A 20602-nucleotide genomic window follows, 5' to 3' on the forward strand; every position below is an offset into this window, starting at 1 on the left:
TCATCATCCATGTCCTCCTCCTCCAAATGTACTTCTTCAACGTCAACTTCTTCCTCCACATGAACCTCCTTCTGTTCATCATCCATGTCCTCCTCCTCATTATGGACGTCATCATTCAACCCCTCCCTACCTAAACTTCCTTGACACAACAAAAGAACCTGGTCTTGTTGTTGTTCACTTGGTTCTATATCAACCAACTCTGGTTCATCATCCACACCGTGAACCACATACAGCTTAACTTCCCCTAATCGTTTGGCAATGCCTACCATGTTCATTGCACTTTTATCATCCTCCAACTTAAGTAGCATATTATCGATGCAATAAAATATGTCTCTCACATTCATATACCCCAATTCTTTAACAGCATCTACTGCTTCGAAATAACTCCATCTGTCAGGGTCCACACTCCAATATGTCTTTTCCCCACCAACATATTTAATAGGACATTGGCATACTAGGGTCCCACCATGGTGGACCACAACATTAAACCTCTCCTCAGACATCTCAAAAGCAACCTTACAAAAGTAACTGTTATGGGCATGTGACCACTATACAAACGCTACTGTTAACATGTGACCACATTATCAAAATCACTTATCATACGTTACACAACAATGCCCTATATAAATTTCAAACATTGTTACAAAATTGTAACTTTTCCAAAATCAAACACTGAAACGAAAAAATTTGGGGTTTTACAGTCTTCAACAACAAAACCTAGAAATTAATATGCTACAAAAGGAACGAACAAGAAATCAAACCTGATTTCGCAGATATGATTTCCCAATGATGGTTGCTTCCGATTACAAAAGCAAGTTACTGGTGTCGAAGGCCAAACTTGTTCTTCTCAAGTTGCAGAAGTTCTTCTTCCCAAATTCAACCACTTCTCAATCTCGCAAGTTTCACAATTTCCCTCCCAAATACCTAACTTTAATTTTATTACCAGATTAATTAAAAATTTAGTTTAAAAAGTCCTAATTGTAACGGCTAGAAAGGATTCCCAGTCAGCAAAAAACTGACATCTCACTTAGCAGTTGCATATGTGGACACGTTGTCGTTAACAATTTTAACGGAGTTACTGAAAAGGACCAAATTGAACATTAAATTCGTTCTTTGGGACGAAATTGAATACAAATTCAACTCAGGGACCACAACGAATTTTCTGAACCAAAATTGGGACCAAAAAGAGCTTTTAACCTTATATATATATATATATATATATATATATATATATATATATATATATATATATATATTATAAATTAACTTATCTCTTATTTAGCTGAGATATCTAACACAATAATCACATTTAAAAAATATTTAATTTAGTTTTTCATCATTTAAAAGAAACACTTATACTTCCTTTTCTATTATAATCTTATTTTAGGCAAGTATTCATTCATAATCGGTTGTTACTATGTTACTTTTTCTTCAAAACATAATTCACATGGATAAGAGTCAAATAAAGCATGTATCACATATACTATAATCTCATTTAATGAGTATTAATGTTCCATATAATGATTCCACTTGAAAAAAAGGGAAAAATATGTTAGAATTTATCTAACATACTGATTTCACCTAAAAAAAGAGGATATAGTGTAGAGTGAAAAGTCATACAACAAATACTAGAGATCGTGGTATAAAGATAATACAAGAGTGTAAATAAAGACACCGTGGTAAGATAACTCAAAATCAGGTTATTAACCACAAGTTATAGGCAATGATTATCATATATAGCTGACTGCCTTTTTACATTAATGCTGTATTAATTATTTTCCAGTTTTCTTTTCCGATTGATTTCATTTGTATGACATTTGAATTTGTATTGTATGCTAGATGTTTTCACAAGGTTTCTCGAACATAATTGAAGTTTACATAAAGACATTATTGTTTTTGAAAGTTCTGAATGTTGCTTCGTGTCTTAGAAAGCTGCTAATTATCTACTTGATAAAGTTTTTTTTTCTTCTTCTTATTATTCTAGTGAGAGTCTAAAAATAGAATAATAAGTTTAAATGATGAATTATTTTATATAAATAAATCTTTTGTTAATGAATCTTATTATTTACAACACATATTTTTTTAAAACTTATTTTCTAATAATATCTATCATTTCTTTAGTGTTATAACAATTGAATCATCTATTTGAAGATTAGAAAATGTCTAAGTGATTATTATGACAAGATCTTTATTCCTATTCTATTAATTCTTGCAAAAGACCAAGTTAATTTCTTATATTTTTTCTGTTTTCCATGTTTTCTAATGCATGTGATCTTAGTTCTATCCACTAGTAAAAAAAGAAGCTTTTTAACACGTTATATACGTTTCGATTTTATTAAAACTGAAGCGTATAAAAGTGCAGTGACATTTTTTAGTTTTAGGTAACTTATATACCTCGTTCATAAAGAACCGAAGCGTAAAACGCCTACTGCCTCGGTTAAATCAGAAATCGAGGCATAAAGTGGAACCAGCGCACACTGCAATCACGTGATAGAAGTTGACATAATTTTTGAATAAGGTGTACTGCCTCAGGTATCAATAGAACCGAGGCAGAAAAGCTTTCCAGCATCGGTTAGGCGCCAACCGAGACATATAACGGGAATATGCTTCCAAAATTTCTGACACTTTAGGCATCGGGTATGCTTGAAACTGAGGCAGAAAGCCTCTATTACTTCAGGTAAATCTGGAACCGAGGTAGTATAACATTTTATGACCTCAGAAATCTCTTTGCTTTCACGGTACCCTTCTCACTGTTCCTCTTTTTCTCGCTCGCTCAAATCTCTTTGCTTTCACTATTCTCCAACCACCTTGAAATAGTGTCGTCGCTTCGTGGCCACCACTCAACCGCTCCGTCACCACCACTCTATCGCTGTTAGGCTAAGATGGAGCAGAAGCAATGTTTGCTCCAATAAGGAGATTTTTCCCCAATACTTGTAGGCTAGGATATGCAGGAGCATAAGTCTTTCAGAATAAATTGTTTAAATTCGAAGAGACACAAGCATTTCAAAGAGAGATACAATTGAAGACAAAGTCGAATGTATGCTCACCATGGGTGAGAAGCTGTTCCAGATCGGCGAACTGAGAGGCTTTCGTGATTTCTCCTTTCTCGCGAAGGAGGCCGAGCCACTCCCCGAAGCCTTCGAATAGGTTTTCACTGTCGTCAATGCCATTCTCCTCTCTCATAGGGTTTCTTCCATCTTCTTCAAATTCTACAACACTCACCAGGAGTAGTAGAGGCGTCGTCACAGTTCGATCCAACGAGGCTCACCGTCGGTAGCGCCTGGAGTCGTTGTAGGTGTAGACAGTGTCAACGCAACGCCTCCTTCTTTGATCCGCAATGGTCGCCGTAACTCTAATCCTGAAATCGTGTTGATGCGTGTCACATTATCGTCGTGGCTCAATCTCCGTCAAGTTCGCTCCACCACTGCTATCCATTTCGCCCAAATCATGAATTCCACCACCGGAAACAACCACGAGCCACCACCGTTGCGTGATTTCGCTATCCCCCCTAGCTTCCCCTCTTCGATCGAAGGGATGAGAAATTAGGGAAGAGATCGAAGGGATGAGAAATTAGGGAAGAAATTGAAGAGAGATGATGCAGAGTGACTATAAAGAGAAGAGAAATTAGAGCTTTGAAATTGGAGAGGCAAAATGAACTTGAATAAATCCTCGGGACTAAAATTGGAGAGGCTAGATGGAAAATTAGATTTAGGAACATATTATGATAGATTTTCCAAAATAGTCATAATACATTCTAAAATTTTCCATTAGTCAAAGTATTATAATATATATATATATATATATATATATATATATTACAGATATTAACTTAATAATCACAATAAATTTTAAACTTATTTATAAATTTATCATTATAAATGACTTTTATAATGTTTATTATAATACTATCATTCATCAATCTATCAAGATATATAATATTTATATGTCATAATAGATTCGTCATATAAAGATATTTTTCTACTAAAGTGTACCATAGATTTAAAACATAACAAAAATAGATTTTATTACAACTCTGATATGATATTAATATAGTACGTTTTTAAGTTTAACTTATTAAGATTAGATTTATCTTTAATAATATATTATTATTTGGCCTAATTAATCTCGTTTTTGATCTCTAACAAAAGGTAAATTTTTGTTAATAACATTGTAATGAATTTAATATTGAAAAAAAAAACCGGTGAATCTCATTAATTAAATGTCAAATGTCTTATATATAATGTATGGTTGATTATTCTGTTCAGAATATTTATTGGAAGAATCTAACAAATATTCAATAAACTTGATTGATTTAAGAACCTGCTTAAAAAAACCATCATTTATATATAAACTTTGGTATATTTATCACATTGGCAAAAAACAAATACCATTGTTTGCTTTTCAACCAGAATGTTCCTCCATAAACATTTATTCATACACATCGATACAATGTTACTTTACACACGTAACATAATTTATGAATATAAACAAACAAACAGAAAAGACATATTTTACATAAACCAATATAAACTGAGTATCTTTATTACTCTTCAATCCAACAATTATGTATTCACAATGGTTCCACCTGAAAAGATGAAAACGAAGAGTTAGAAAACACAAAAAATGAAAAGCTGTTCATGATTTTATTGTGAAATTAAATATACAAATTTTGTAAGTATGAGAATAGAGAGATGCATGACCATTGGGGTGGAGGACTTGGCCTGTTATGTAAGAGGAACACTGGTTGCTGGCAAGAAACACATAAGAAGGAGCAACCTCAATAGGTTGTCCAGCTCTTTTCATCGGTGTGACATCAGAACCGAACACCACAATTTGTTCTACTGTAAAACTTGCTACCGGTAAGGGAGTCCAGATAGGTCCAGGAGCAACGCCATTCACGCGAATTCCCTTGCTCACAAGCTGAAGTGCAAGTGATCTTGTGAACCCTACAATGGCACCTTTAGTGGATGCATAATCCACTAGTGTTGCGTATCCTTGATATGCAACCACTGATGTTGTGTTGATAATGCTACTTCCTTCCTTCATGTGCTTCAGAGCATATCTGTGTATTCATTTTCAGAAGCCACTAGTGTTAAACTTTTAGATCACATCTTATGTAGTTAGAGTATATAAGGAGATGCAAAGATTTTACAAAAGTTCTGTGTAAGGTTAAATTAGGCTCTTGTCTTACTTAGTCATGAAGAAGTAGGAAAAGATATTAGTTCGGAAAACCATGTCCAGTCTTTTATCATCAATTTCGTCCAAGGAATCACTCTGGAACTGCACAGCTGCGTTGTTCACCAAAACATCAATGCTGCCATAAGCATTAACGACTTGATCGATCACACTCTTGCAATTCTGTTCATAACCCAAATCAACAGCTATAGCCATTGGATCTTTGGCATCGGCACTCTTAGCTTTTCTGATGATTTCAAGTGTGTCTCTGGCATCTATGTCTTCCTGTCCCTTCACATACGTGAAGATAACAGTAGCACCCTCCAATGAAAACAAGTTACACACCGCTCTTCCGATTCCGGAGTCACCTCCAGTTACTACAGCCACCTTCCCCTGAAAATATATAAACCGATTAAGCACAGAAGCAGATAAAAAAATTACTCTCAGGTCAATCACTGCATGCATATATACTTGAAGTTTATTTGATGGTTTGTAATCTGGACTGCTATATTGGGGTGGTGGATTCATCAGATACTCTTTGCCAGGCTGTGTGTCTTGCTTCTGAGGGGGAAATCTGCTTTCACCGGAAGCCATTCTCTCAAACGGGCTTTTGGGAACTGCGTTTTGAGTAGACATGGATTTGGAGATCCTCATTTATAAGGACGTAGTGAACAAAGATAATGTTAAGGTTGTGTTGCATGTGCATGTGTTGGTGTCGTGTGATGAAATGATACACACATGTTCTGTTCTAAGTCTGACACGTGGCGAGACATTTATTGTGGGAAATGGTTTCATTCGTCATGGTTTTCTTTTAGTTGTTTTGGTTTTCCTTGTTTAGGTTTTCTATTCTGAAAGTTTTCTCAATTTGACATTTTTTAAAATGTTATTCTTATTACTTGTAGTAGGAAGAAGGTAACACGTAAAAAAAAGCGGATATATGCATTCATGCTGAATCATGGGTTTAGAAAAAGCTCAGTAAAATGTGAAACTCCAAGATTAAGCTAATTTGGTGGTGGTGTGTATTATAAGTATGTGTATTATTGATTCAGCTACTCGATAAGATATTGATATTGTCTGTTTTAAATTATGCTTTGAGTTTTATAGATTTGTTTTTTATATCATTCTAAAATACTTTTTATAATATTTATGTATATAAATTTATGTTTATTTCTTATGAGATTTTATTTATATCTTAACACTAAGTTATTTTCTTAAACTGTTTTTTGGAATTAATTGCTATGAAGTTATTCTCAAAATTTTATTTTAGTTTCATTTACGCACAACTGCAGAACTTGATTTTAAATAGAAATATATAAAAATTGATTCTTAAATCCAACAACTCTCGTAAATTTAGTTGGTTTTTCCATATATAAGAATTTAACACACGTCGTAAAATTTAAAATAATTGTATTTAAGATATTCACTGCTTTAGAATCTTATGTTACGACGTTGTTCTTAGGAAACATTTTGAAAATTTTAAAAATATATATATTGAAATTAATTTTTATCTCTAATCTTAAAAGATGTAAAAGTGTTGGATGTACTGAAAGATAATACTATGCTTTTATTGAATCAGATTAAGTTGGGTGAAGATATTATGTTTAGTTAAATAATAGTTAAATCCTTTACATATATGTATATATTATGTTTCCTTCACGTCTGTAATGTTACAAATGAGGAATAAATAACTAATCTCTGTTTTTTTTAATGTTTCTCATATTTTAGGACATTTTTTTACAATCCTTCAAGCTTTTTTATTTGGAATGTTGTTCTTAAAAAAATATGAAATAATATTTTCAAAAGACTACGTATAAAAGTCACTTTACAGCTCTTCACAGATTTCAAGTAGAAAGGACACGTGGACAAATCAAACATACACCAAACTAAAAAAGATATAAAAACTATATAAATATGATATTATACAATTGAAAAATAACTTAAAAAAATTATTTGACTATTCATATCAACGTATGTCCTTTTCGGATAACCTAATCCATAAATATTTCATAGTTAAACATCAAATTTTCCTAGAAAGTGCTGTAAGTTGCGGCAATGTTACAAACTTTTTTTTTTAAAAAGTTTTTGTCATATGTATAACTCATGGTAAGTTAACTTTGGATTATGCATACAAAATAAGGTTATGAGAGCTTTGCGATAATACCATATTAATTATTTGTCATCCAAAGATATGTACATTACTTTTTTTTAAAAAAAAAATAGACATAAGTATATTAACTAAGGCCATTAATTAATATGAATTTTAATTTTACTTATCGCGATAATCAATTAGAGAAGTCAGTAAATATACACTTTGATGTGACTTTTATATTTCAAAGGCCAATTATCAAATTTTAGGAATATTTAATATTTTCATAATTATAAATATGGTAACTTTTTATCTACAATAAATAATTATGTCATCTTAAATACTAGTATAGTAGTACAATGAATGATGACAACATAATATCGAGTAAAGGATTCACATATTTTTTTAGTATATAGTATACACTTTACATAGATTTTTTTCTTTAAAATAAAATAAATGACAGAAACATGTGGTGTAGATAATATGATAAGAAGAAAGTTTGAAAAAAATGTAATTTGTAAAAACATAGGACATGAAAAAATGAAGAGATTTCTGCAATTTCATTGACGAAGTGAAACATGTCAAATGGCTACAACATATATATGAAAATCAAATATTCAACTCTACATATGACAGTCTCAAAAAAATATCAAATAAAAAATATTGAAGTATACATACAATCACTAAAATTATAGTGATGCTTCATGAATGCAATTTTCTTCATTCAGTAAACCAGTTTGCATTTGGAAAGTTTTTACTGGTTTATCATGAATGGAATTCATTTCTTTGCAGAAGTGTATGAACTCATAGAAGCTTGAATTTCTTCTAGTGTTCGTCCCTTGGTCTCTGGTACGAGTTTTGCTACGAACAACACAGTCAAACCACATATGGTAGAGAACATGAAGAAAGTTCCTGGCCAAACATAACATCAAAATATGAATATTTCTCAGCTTTTTTGTTTTTGCTCTCCAGAAGAAGATTGAATTCGAACCAACCTGCTGAACTCCAATTCATGAGGAAGTTAAAAGCATATGATATAATCCAAGAACACAACCAGCTAACCAAAGTCACAAGGCTTCCAGCAGAGCCCTTCACGTTGATGGGAAATATCTGCAAAATCAAATATAACCATTCATCATGCTGATGATTTTTTATGTTTGATTGTTTCCCAAGTTCAGGTATAGTAAACAGTAACTACCTCAGACATTATAACCCACGGAATTGCTCCCATGCCTATAGAGTAGGATCCCACATATACCTGGCCATTAAGAATAATTAATACACTTGTAAGATGAAATTTACACTCACTTATATACTAAGTATAAAACCATATTAAAAAGTGGACATTAAACCTAACTCAATCATATAATATCGACTTATAAGATTTACATCTACTTATATAATGTAAATTTGTTTTATTTTCAGTCTATGTGAGATCCCCAATAGAGTTATGCAATATAGTAGTGATCACAATCCATTCATTTCAGTTAAATTTATGAGATTGCACAGCATAGTTGAAGATCCCTATATAGGCATATAAGGGGAAGAACATTACCAGTACACCCACTAGGGCTATAATGGGGCTAACTTCCTTCCATTTATGCAAGTCCTGCATCAGATAATCCTAATTATTCTTAGAAATTCTTTGAGAAAACCAACTTACTGGATCAGATTGTGTAGTTAAAAGAACCTGCAAGACAAATGACAAGGCTGCCAGAAAGCATCCTAAGCATGTTCCCACTGCAGACACCTACGTGAGAATCAAAATTTCAGATTCAGAATTTAAAGCACAGAGTAAAAATGCAGGAATAATAGTTCAAACTCTTTTACCAGCAGAAGTGGTCTTCTTCCAGATTTATCCATTAGAAGTACCCCTAAAGTTGTCATTGGAATCTACAAACATAAAAGATGGAGTAGTGTGAAAAACAAGAATGAACTCGTCAAAGAATGCATCTTATTATTATGCAGGATTAAAGCACACAGAAATTATGCAATCGGAAGAAGAGAATTAAGAACCTTAACGGCGACCATTGCTACTGTTCCAATACTTTCTGAAAACCCTGTCATGGATAAGAGTTTTTGCTTTTGTGTGAATCTTTTCATAAGTCTAGTATTCTCATTCATTTTCTCTTACTTGCCATATAATGGAGCATAGAAAAGGAGCTGCACATACCAGCAGATATAAATATAGAGTTTGCATAGAAAACAATGCCATTAATCCCTCCAAACTGTTGTAGTATCATCAAGCCAACTCCTACCTAACAAAGTAACTATAAAACATAAGAGCCCCACATAAGGCTAATATTGGCCATATACGAATAGAGATAATTTAGAATGCTCACGATAAGTGACTTCAAATACTGCATTCGGAATAGGCCAATGATGCTAGCTTCTGTTTGCTTCTGAAAGGCTTCGGTATAGTCCTTCAAATAAAGGTACAATACAAAAATGATAGATTAAATTCCTAGGATTCTTCCTTTTCTATTTCTCTTTTGCATCCAATAAAGATAGTAACTATAGTGTAACAATGTAAGAACAAAAAACTAGTTACATACTCTAATTTCAGTGGCCTCTTGATAAACATCAGCATTCTTACCCCTGAGGTGCTGTAGAGCAGAATCACTCTCTTTTAACCGACCGACCTTGGCCTGCAAAAGATTGCAATTTGTGATATGTTTGTGTGGAATGAAATGTATTGACTCCAACCATCTGATATAAGTGAAGGAAAAAATCACTTCGATGTGAGAGCAGTGACCAACATGAACAACCCAAGCAATAAAATTACAAAAGCTGTGAAAAACTCACCAGCCACCTGGGAGAATCGGGAATGAAGGGCAGACAGAGAAGCTGCACAAGGCACGGAATAATTCCTGAGACAGATGAATAAACATGAGAGTTACATGGAGCCCTTTTTGTTTGGATTGTGAAAAGAACACCAGAAAGAAAAATATTACCTATTAGAGCCAAGATCCTCCAATTGGCATATGCTCCAATAAGATAAGTTAATGACATCCCACAAGAAATCATTAACTGCCAAAATAAGACCAAATAGGAGTTTAAAATAATCCTGTACGTGAAATAGTAAAACATAAGTTGTATGGTACATGCAGTAAGAGTAAAATTATGTTAAAAGATTGGATCATTACAGTGTTGCTTTACCTGATGAACTCCAGTGAATGCCCCTCGAAGATTCTTGGGTGTTATTTCTGCTACATAAACAGGTACCTAATATTCAAAGTAAACTATATATGTATTTCTTTGAGTCATTGAATTTCATAACAAATTATACAGTCATAGCAGTTACCACGTAAGATAGAAGGCCAATCCCACATCCTATCAACAGTCTTCCAACATAAAGCCACCAAGCAATCTTCAAACATGCATCAAATGTTAGATATCAACAACTGAACTTGTGGAAAACCCATGGGATGAGCAAATTCAGATAATAAAATCATAGTGGTTCAATCTATCAAGTCTGTAGTCCTTACTCTATCTATCTAATTCATTCTGTTTATGAAAACAGCAACTTAAGTTTCAAATAAGCCTCAATGTTAATGCCAGAGCAGGTTTAAATAACTTTTTATGGCCACAAATATGCTAACATTTTTCTTTTAGTGCTAGTCTGTATTTCTTCATATCAAATGGTATTTAAGCCTACCAGGTCATGTATTTCAAGTACTCAATAATTGCAGTTAAAAAGTGAACTTTAAACTTAACTCAACCTTGCAAATCTGGCTTATAAGGTGAGGTCTACAATCACCTATATACTGTAATTGACAATTGTTGTTATCTCTAGTTGATGTGAGACTTCCAACACCCCTCTCATATTGAGACATATATACATTTCAAGCGTGGAACTAGACATTAATAGGTAATCTAATAACAGGTGGAACAATAAACTCAACAAATAATAAATTTTGCTACGATAAACTCTTACACATGGCTCTCATATCATGTTAATAAGTGGACTTTAAGTTTAACTCAACCTCATAAAATCAGTTTGTAAAATAAAGTTTACATCCACTTATATACTCTAAACTTGTTAAGAAAGGAATTTTAAATCTAACTCAACCTTATAAAACCAACTCGTAAGATGAAGTTATGTAATTGGCATTATCTACTGTTGATGTGGGACTTCCAATGGTTACAATAAATTCTTTCCATGAATGTCTTTTTCCCCTACCTTAAAATGTAGCTACCTATTTTTCCTTTCAAGAAAGGTTACCATCATCACAAAATTGTGGTTTTCAGACATATTCAACTATTAGTGACAGTACAAGTTAATAAATTGAAAATAAAGAGGAAGAAATTAATGAGAAACCTTTGAGAATGTTATGGCAAACCATCCCAAGATGCAGAAAATCTGGGAGAACCCCATGGCCTGCTCAGTAAAACACAGGATAACTAAGGTGAAAACAACAACACTGAAACCAGAATTAAGCAGCAATGCTTTGACTTACAACTCGACGACCTGCATAATCTGCTATTCTACCACTAACAACAGCACCAATCATAGCTCCAATAGTCAATATCGAACCAAAAATTGAGTACTGCATAGGTTTGGCCGTTGATAGAAGCAGTCAATCAAATGATAGCCAGCAACAACAATGTGCAACAAATGTTAGAAAAACAAAGGTTCAAACCTGGGCCACTCCGAGGTTGAGATCACGCATGATTCCAGATTGAGTTGGTGATGAGTACCCAATCTGCAAAGTTAACAAGGTAATTCATCTGACTGTAGTAACTTTGAGTTAGAGTTTCATTCCCACCCAATTTTAACATTATCAGCCAATGAAAAATCATTATTCATACCGTAATAGTCATTGTAAAATTCAATCAACCATTTTTACGTTATCAACCAATAAAAAATCATCACTCACACTACAACTTAACATAGTCAATGCAAAAATCCAACCAACCATTTTAACATTATCAAACAATAAAAAACCACCATTTACCACAAATTAAGATAGCCATTATAAAATTCAACCAACCATTTTCACATTATCAAGCAATAAAAAATCATCATTCATACCACAACTTAAGACATTCATTATTAAATTAAACGAGCCATTTTACCCTATCAAGCAACAAAAAAAAATCCTTCATACCACAACTCTATGATAGCCATCATAAAATTCAACCATCTTAAAAAAGACAACTTTTTTTAACTGGATAACAGCGTAAGATTTCTAAGGTAAATACAAAAACAGTAACTCACAGCAGAGCCAAAAACGTAGGAACCAAAAACAGCAACGAGGGTGGTGAGTATAAGAGTAGTTGGAACGGAAGAAGCTCCAGTGTGCCTCTTTTCCAGAAAGTCAACGCCAACATCGTGGGCACCATAACTTGTAGGGAGAAGAGGGCTTGTATAATCGCTTGGTTCGGTGGTTTTGTTGTCCATATTTTGCGTTCTATGAGAAGCAGAGGAAATATGAGAGAGGTTCATTCAGAGGGTTTAAAAGGGTTACACCAGAGAGAGAGAGGTTGGTGATGAATGGCGTTGACCAAGACGACGTGATGATGAGAATGAAACGATGTCGAATTGGATATGAACGAACACCGTGTGTTGGACAGCGTCGCACTTCGCAGTCTACGTTGGCCAAACAAACACATAGGCAAATCTTTTCTGTTTTTTTTTTTTCATTTTTATGTGTGCACGAGATTCTTGCGGGTTCAATTTTAAATTTAAAAAAAAAAATGCTATTCTGTCACGTGCTTAATTAGGATTTGGTTTTTAAAAATTGTAAAAATTAATCCTTTTTTTCTAACTATAATAACAAATGTGCTGGCAGTGGCAGGGTTAAAAAAAATATTTAATTTCTCAACCAGAAACGCAAGGGAGAGTTTGCCTCCCATCGCCTCTCACTGATCCTCCACTGCAACTGGCCTCCACCCAACCAGCCACCGCGAGTTGTGGTGCAAGGCGTCGCCGGCGCTGACGTTCGTTGCCGGAGTCGTCGCCGAACGAGGTGAGAGTTCCCCTCTTCCGCCGCTCGTCGCGCGAGTTGGAAGCGCCCAAGCCGTCGCGAGCCATCGTCCAAGGCTTTGCATAGTGGCGCAAATCGCCACCACAATCTCTGCCGGCCACCGCACCAAGGTCCCTCTTCCTTCTCCTCTTCCCGCGAGGTTCTCCCTGTTCCTCGTCTTAAGACGTTGACGCCAGAAAGGGTCGCCACTCCAATGCCGGCGAGAAAACTCCTCTTCCTCTGTTATGCGAAGTCGGAATCCACATCCGCCGCCGACAATCACCATCTTGTTTGTACTGTATTGTGCTGGGCGTGAGTCTTGGGGTGTGAAAAATTGATTTTCTGATTGGTGTAGTGAATGTTTTCTGTTAAGCATTGGGTTGGGGAAAAAATGGGTTTATGTTTGGGTTGAACTTCTGGAGATGAAGGAAAGGGTGTTCAGAATTCTCAGGTTGTGATGGTGAGGCGTTTTGCTTTGATTTGTTGTTTGATTTTCTTTCGGTGGTGGTTGATTTGGGTGATGGTGGAAGATGAGGGATATGAGTTGTTTCAAAAGATAAGCTTTAAACCTATGGGCATGGGATTTGTGATTTGGGTCCGTTCATTCAGTTTGACACAGGTGATTTGGGTTTGTTGATTCTGGAAATGCATTTGATTCTGCTTCTACCATTTTCTGTGTTTTCTGGGTTGAGAAGCCATAGTTTAATGGATTGAGACAAAATTTTGAAAGATTTAGGTGTTACAAGTTTGCATAAAAAAAATAAAAATAATATAGTAAGTTAAAAGGAAACTACTTTTACTGTGCTAAAATCATTATTACAAATTTACTTAAAGAACAGGACAAAATAACATTAATTAATTGGTAAATATATTTGTTTGAAAGCAACCCCACAGCTTTTGAGAATCTTTTTAAGAAACGTTCTCATCTGAGTGGGGTTAAGCCTCCCAGCATAACTAGTTGCAATGGCTTCACCACAGGTTGACACTGTTGTTACATGAGAGAAACAAAGATATGTGAACTATGTAATGAACCACACTTGTTTCTCGATTTGTTTCTGGTTTCTATGTCACTTAAAATTTGTAATTGCACAACATTCTGTGGCTGATTATAGAGTAAAAGGATTTCTATAAAGACGAACTTTCTCAGGGCATCAAATACCATGTTCTCTGCTTCTGTCACCTTTAATCGCCAATGCCGTCGCCAATGCCGGTGACCAGAGACACTGTTGTTTAACTTATGCCTGCGTTTTATCATCTGGGTATGTCGTTTTTTTTCTGCTTACGTGATTATCTTTCTACTTCCCCAAATATATACGTGATTATCCCAGAAATTCCCCATATATCTTTCTACTTTCGTAAAATTATTTTACGAATTTTACGGAGAAATTCGTAAAATCCTGTAAATAACAAAGGATGATTCTTATTGGAATTGTGTTAGATTTCTACCAAATTCTGAAAAGGTGACAGATCGTGTATGATAATGGTCATTTGTGTTTAAAATTCTAATGTGTTTAAGTTTTGGGACCTAGTTCATGTTCTTGGGTAGTTCATCTTCCATGGCTTTGTTTTTATTATTTTTGCTATTATTTATTAATTATTAAAGCCAGTGTCTGATGTTTTAATGGTTCCTTGTCAAATAATTAACAGTGACCGAATTTCTGTTCCCAACTTTTGTGCTTTTTTTAGTTGTTTGTAACTTTTGTTTCTTTCGTAATCTGCTTCTTTGATTCCTCGACAGAGGAATCATGTAATCATGTCACACCAAAAGAAAAAAACTGTAAGGTTTTTCTAATGTCTGTGATTACTCATGTAGTGCAGGAATAGTAAAGAAAAAGTTCTGCAAACAGATTAAAGATGGTTCCAATTGGTCATGCTTCTGATGACAAGCATAAAATACGAGGCATTGTGTTTTCTAACCCTGCTTCTGCACAATGCTTTGTGATTTTAATATACTGTGTTTCCTTTTAGTATTGTTTAGTTTCTCTTCCACCAACCTTTCCCTGTGATGAAAATGTTGATTTTTATTTTTCTCTTGCAGACTCAGGAGAAATCGTTTTGGAGGAGCAGAAAAGTGTGGTAACTCTAAGAGAACTCTTGGACGAATGCATTAGTGACACTGAGAAATCTCATCAACCACCTGAATTAGCTGGTGGTAATCCAAGCTCAACGACTGAGCTTCACCGCAGGAAGTTACTCAGACCGTGCAGAATGAGATCAATTGAGCACCTACCATCTTTTCCTCCAAGTTGTTTGTCAAAAATAACAAAGCCTAAAAGCAAAAGCATTGGAAAAAACACTATTCGATGTAATCCACACAGTTCCAGAACTTTGGTGAATTTCAGTCTTTCTGACCTGAGAAATGCAACCAACAATTTTAGCAAAGGTTTGTAGTTTAACCTTGTTTTCAGACCAATTGTTTTTCTAGTAGTTTAGCTAGTAATAATGTAGTTACATTAGGACGAGGTAACAGGACATACCAAACTAGATAGAATTATATCTCGAAAATTACAGCTTTTGTTTGGTTTAATGTCTCATATATCTACAAATAAATTCATGTCAAAATTATGACTATAATGCAGAAACAAGTGTTTTATGCTTCCAAATTGACGTGAGTCTATTATAATGTTGCTTCAATGGATACACTAGACAAAAAAGTTAGGATAACACCTATTGCAGAAAGATGATAGAACTCCTTTTAGGTGGTTTAGGAATGTACAAAGAAGACTAATAGAAGCCTACTCACACTGGGTAACCCAATTGCTGGAGGCAGAGAAAAACTAAAGGCAAATCCATTAGGAAATAAGTTGTTTACCTATACATGGTTTGTGTTATAGGATTGTGTATATTTGGATTAAAGTTTGCTGACACTAGTCTGTATAAAAAGTATGTTGTGAACATAAGTTTGATAAAAATGAGTTTACTGTAACATAAGTTGTATAAATATTTGTTGTGTAGTTGCTATTAGGGACTATGTTATTGCTTGATGAAAACTGCATCAATTTGACCATGTAGTTTTTGTTCTTCCTTTTACTTATAGAGAATATAATTGGAAGAGGTGGTTATGCTTATGTTTACAAGGGCAGACTGCAAAATGGGCAACTAATAGCAGTTAAGCAACTGAGTAGAGGGACTACAGAAGACAGGATATCAGTTCTTCTATCTGAGCTAGGAATTCTTTCTCATGTTGACCACCCCAATACTGCCATGCTTATTGGATTTGGAGTTGAAGGGGGAATGTACCTTGTGTTTCAATTATCTCCTCTGGGAAATTTAGGATCTCTTCTTCATGGTGTGTACTTGATTCTAATAATTGTACTGTTTTCCCATGTGAAAGCTTTCTTCTTTTTTTACCACATTACAAGTGTAAAGTATTTGTCAATGGGATATATCTGTTGGAGAGTATGATGAGCCATCTTTAATGAAATCTCTCTGTACAAACACTTTTTTTTTTTATTCAGAAGAGTCAAATTCAAGATCTTGCTTCAAAAAGTTTTCTGTTTGAATGTACTTACTGATTACTTTTTACTTTTCATGAAACATTCAGGTCCTAATAAAAATACCTTAGATTGGAGCAAAAGGTATAAAATCATTTTGGGGATAGCAGATGGCCTCTTCTATCTTCATGAGATTTGTCAAAGGCGAATCATTCATAGAGATCTTAAATCAGATAACATTCTGCTCACTGAGAATTTTGAGCCGCAGGTATTTATCAGTGATTATAAAGAATTAATAAAAGAAGGCATTGTTAACCTTTGCTGGTGAAACTTGGGACATTCTTCTGCATTTTTTCTCATTTTCTGATACACATGAGTAGTTATCACTAGGATCATTCCCTGCTTAAAAGTAATATATAATGATACTTCCTTTGGTTTAGCTAGAAATGTGTGCAACTAATGCATGACACATTGGATGGCAATGCTTTGGTCTGTGGACAATCCTCTCACAGAGAAAAATCAAACTAGCTATACTTTATGATCCTTAGCATCTACCTCCAGTTTAGAATTTTGAAAATAAAGCATATTCTCTGAAAATCTTCAACCTTTGCCAAGAGATCATTATGTAAATTAAGCCATCACAGCCTAATTGTTCTCTTTCATGCCATGCTATTACATATTCTGCTGGTGAAATAATTAGAAGCAGCAGCAGAAGCACACCTTTGCTTCTGGATCCTCTACCAGTACTCTACTAGTGTACAAGTTCGAGGCTTATATTTCATCTGATCTATCACTCTGACTAACTGAGAATTTCTCCAGATTTGTGATTTTGGGCTCTCAAAATGGCTACCAGAATCCTGCACTCATCATATTGTACCAAAATTTGAAGGCACAGTTGGGTAAGCAAATACATACATACATTAAACTTCTAAACCTATATTTTGAGAATTAACTATCATTCTCATGACTTAACACTTCCCCCTCGTCATTCAATTGACAGGTATTTTGCTCCTGAGTATGTGATGCATGGCATAGTAAACGAAAAAACTGATATTTATTCCTTTGGGGTCTTACTTTTGGAGATTATAACAGGGCGTCGTGCTTTGGATCATTTGAAAGAAAGTATTATGCTATGGGTAAGTCATTCTCCCAATTTTGGCTGTCATATATTATCTAAGTTTACAAGCTCAGAGGCCTCAGCACATTGTGATTTCTTGTGTTACAGGCAAAGCCTTTATTGGAAGCTAATAATATCAAGGACCTTGTTGATCCTTCTCTGGGTGATGATTATGACTGGGAACAAATGGAACGTGTAGTTTTGACTGCATCTCTGTGTGTTGAGCAGTTTCCTATCTTACGCCCCAGCATGAGTCAGGTAAGTATGCAACCAAGAAAGTTGCAGTACTGTAATCTTAGTGATAATTGGTCACTGTAACTGTGACTATATATATATATATATATATATATATATATATCAGTTAGCTTTGGTTTAAGAGAAGATTGATCATATTTTCTCTGTTTGATGCAGATTGCAATACTGCTAAGAGGTGATGACTATGTCATGGAACATACTGAGAGGAGTAACAAGATGCACAAGAATACAACTCAAGGAGCTATCTAAGTTTTGTCAGTTGGCATAATAAGGTTGCCTTGGATTCTTGAGAACTAAGGACATCATATTAAAAACATTTGATTGTTGATTGTGTTACTCTGTCGGATTTGTATTCTCTGCTGAGTCTTCAAAATATTGATTTTGATGTTCTAAAATATATTAAAAACTTTTTTGATATATATCATCAAGTGTATTTTGAAAACTCAGCAGATGGATCATCCTAAAATTCTGGCAAAAAATTTGGACTCAAATACACTATTGAACTTTTTTACTTATAGGAAGAAAGGAGGGATATAAGAACTTACATTCAGTTCTTTGTTATTATTATGAAAATTGACTATTATGAGAAATCATCCTTAAATGTAGAATTATTTTTGTCCATTCTCTTTGCATCCAATTTAGGACAATATGTTAACTTTAGATTTTTTTTAACAAAATTTTAACATAATATACATGTCATTTATTGAGTTTAGAATATTTTTTTATTGGTTTAGATTACGTTAAGATAATAACAAATAAATAATGAATTAGTGAAAAAATGACATGTATGTTATCAAAATATTATGGGAAAATCTGTTAAATAATCTGATTTTTCCATATCTCGTACAATTTTGGTCTCAATGACTGTACTCATAAATATAAAATGTTCAAATATATCAACAGAAGTATCTCATATCTCATACAATTTTATTTCAAAATTCAAACATCACACTCAAGTTTTTTAATGCTATCTTTGTTAAACATCTGAATTCTTTCTTACCTTTTAAAAAATTTCACATAATGTTTTATTCATTTCTTGTAATTATGTACATGTTAATTCCAGAATAATTAAATCGCCATAATTCTTAGTTCAAATGATCTTGTTCTAACTCCAAAACTTGTTTTTCACTTGAAAGTATTTTAAATAACATTTTCAATTATTTTGTATATTTAAAAGTCATGTTTAGAAATGATAACAGATCGGGTCGGATATAGATAGTGTCTATTTCTAATCTAACTTGTTGGATAAAACTATATCCATTATCTGATTCACTATCTGTTAGATATTTGCATAAAAAAAATTCGTGAATTTTTTTAACTTGCAAATACTTGTTGAATATCCTTTTTCAAACTACGAATGTTTTAAAAAAAATATTTTATAAATTTTTAAATGAAATCCAAATTAAATTGTAAAAAAAAGTATGCTTAACATTTAAAAATAAAATAAAAAAGACTATATGTCAAATATTCAGTGGAAGAGATTCAATAGTAATAAACAACCTCTTATCACTCTATATAACAGATAAAATAAGATGTTTTCTCATTTTATCAAACACATGTATTGCTCAAAGAAACATGTAGGTTAGCTTAGTGCATGACCAGTCAATCAAAGAAGTCAGAATAAAATGTAAACTGATCGTCCTTCTCATAAAGAGTAATAAACTATCCATAATAAACAGATTAAGCATTAATTAGCTTTTTCAGCCCAGAAAATATATATCTCCTTCAAATTAAATAAGATCTACCACTTAGCATTTTCCTTATGATCATAACCAACTTAATGATAAAAATATCTTTGCTTAAAATATAAAATCCGATAAATATATTTTTAATACTTATATTTGGATGCAGAGTTAAATTTCATGTTTGTTCCAAACTTAAATAGATTTCGGTTTCTAAATTTTAAAATAAATGGAGATAATATTTTTTATTCGTCAATGTTAACTTTCTTTTACATTTTAAATAATGATATAAACTGACATTTAAACTGAAATATATTAAATAGTATAAACAATTTAAATATAACTTAAAATGTAGCTTAACATGTCAAAAAGTTTCACAATTATAAATATTATATTTATTCAGTTTTAAATTTAAAGATTAAACCGTTTAAAGTTTGAAATATGAAGAAATCTAAATTTAAATTTTTATAACTAAAGACTTATTTAAGTAATACACCAAAACACGAAAACAAGATTTGAATATTTCTCTACTAATAATATCCGAAATAAGAGAGATAACAAAGAAATGTTATACATTAAGCTTTCTTTAATTTCTTAGTTACTTTTGCAATGGGTTAGCTCACAAGGCTAAAGTTGAGTATTATACCGAGTTATTTTATCTAGTGGGTAATTTGTAGACTACCTTGATTAGCCTTGAGTTTAGCTAAATAAGTCGAGTTTAAGTGGGTTTTTTTAACAACTAAAATATGTTATCAAAAATTATTTAAGAATATAAATTTATTCAGTAATTATTGAAAATTATAACACCAAAAAAGTAATTATCCACTGTACTATAAAACTCTCAACAAAGAGTCTGTATAATTCAAAGTTATACAACTTCAATA

General features: G+C 33.2%; 3 protein-coding genes across 12 annotated transcripts; 1 reads left to right on the forward strand and 2 right to left on the reverse strand.

The window, feature by feature from the left end:
• Positions 1-4326: 4326 nt before the first annotated feature.
• LOC106774830 (glucose and ribitol dehydrogenase-like) lies at positions 4327-5848 on the reverse strand. The gene is made up of 4 exons (XM_014661860.2): positions 5647-5848; positions 5192-5568; positions 4701-5062; positions 4327-4585 (listed from the first exon to the last, which is right to left on the reverse strand). Exons 1-4 carry the CDS (start codon positions 5827-5829, stop codon positions 4563-4565), a joined length of 945 nt encoding a protein of 314 aa, XP_014517346.2. The 5' UTR covers positions 5830-5848; the 3' UTR covers positions 4327-4562.
• Positions 5849-7807: 1959 nt separating this feature from the next.
• LOC106775655 (sugar transporter ERD6-like 5) lies at positions 7808-12928 on the reverse strand. Of its 4 annotated transcripts, XM_014662797.2 has the most exons (18): positions 12483-12928; positions 11905-11967; positions 11722-11811; positions 11583-11642; positions 10566-10631; positions 10421-10486; positions 10216-10291; positions 10067-10131; positions 9817-9909; positions 9604-9684; positions 9435-9519; positions 9278-9321; positions 9092-9154; positions 8952-9011; positions 8817-8870; positions 8460-8519; positions 8257-8371; positions 7808-8173 (listed from the first exon to the last, which is right to left on the reverse strand). In XM_014662797.2, the coding sequence occupies exons 1-18, from the start codon at positions 12708-12710 to the stop codon at positions 8040-8042; spliced, it is 1503 nt and encodes a 500-aa protein (XP_014518283.1). In that variant the 5' UTR covers positions 12711-12928; the 3' UTR covers positions 7808-8039. The 4 variants fall into 4 exon arrangements, 3 of the variants coding, with proteins under 3 accessions (XP_014518283.1, XP_022643018.1, XP_022643019.1); XM_022787297.1 differs by lacking the exons at positions 7808-8173; positions 8257-8371; positions 8460-8519; ... (2 more) ...; positions 9092-9154; positions 9278-9321 and having other exon boundaries at positions 9858-9909; XM_022787298.1 differs by lacking the exons at positions 7808-8173; positions 8257-8371; positions 8460-8519; ... (3 more) ...; positions 9278-9321; positions 9435-9519 and having other exon boundaries at positions 9603-9684; positions 9858-9970.
• Positions 12929-13005: 77 nt separating this feature from the next.
• LOC106774583 (receptor-like cytosolic serine/threonine-protein kinase RBK2) lies at positions 13006-18656 on the forward strand. 7 transcript variants are annotated; one of them, XM_022787308.1, is made up of 10 exons: positions 13007-14253; positions 14343-14489; positions 15049-15130; positions 15269-15613; positions 16268-16519; positions 16775-16932; positions 17484-17563; positions 17665-17800; positions 17890-18039; positions 18193-18656. In XM_022787308.1, exons 3-10 carry the CDS (start codon positions 15085-15087, stop codon positions 18283-18285), a joined length of 1260 nt encoding a protein of 419 aa, XP_022643029.1. In that variant the 5' UTR covers positions 13007-14253; positions 14343-14489; positions 15049-15084; the 3' UTR covers positions 18286-18656. The 7 variants fall into 7 exon arrangements, with proteins under 7 accessions (XP_014517104.1, XP_022643029.1, XP_014517105.1 ...); XM_014661619.2 differs by having other exon boundaries at positions 13008-13849; XM_014661620.2 differs by having other exon boundaries at positions 13008-13849; positions 14378-14489.
• Positions 18657-20602: the final 1946 nt, after the last annotated feature.

Source organism: Vigna radiata, chromosome 10, assembly GCF_000741045.1.
Source record: "Vigna radiata var. radiata cultivar VC1973A chromosome 10, Vradiata_ver6, whole genome shotgun sequence".
NCBI classification, from domain to species: Eukaryota; Viridiplantae; Streptophyta; class Magnoliopsida; order Fabales; family Fabaceae; genus Vigna; species Vigna radiata.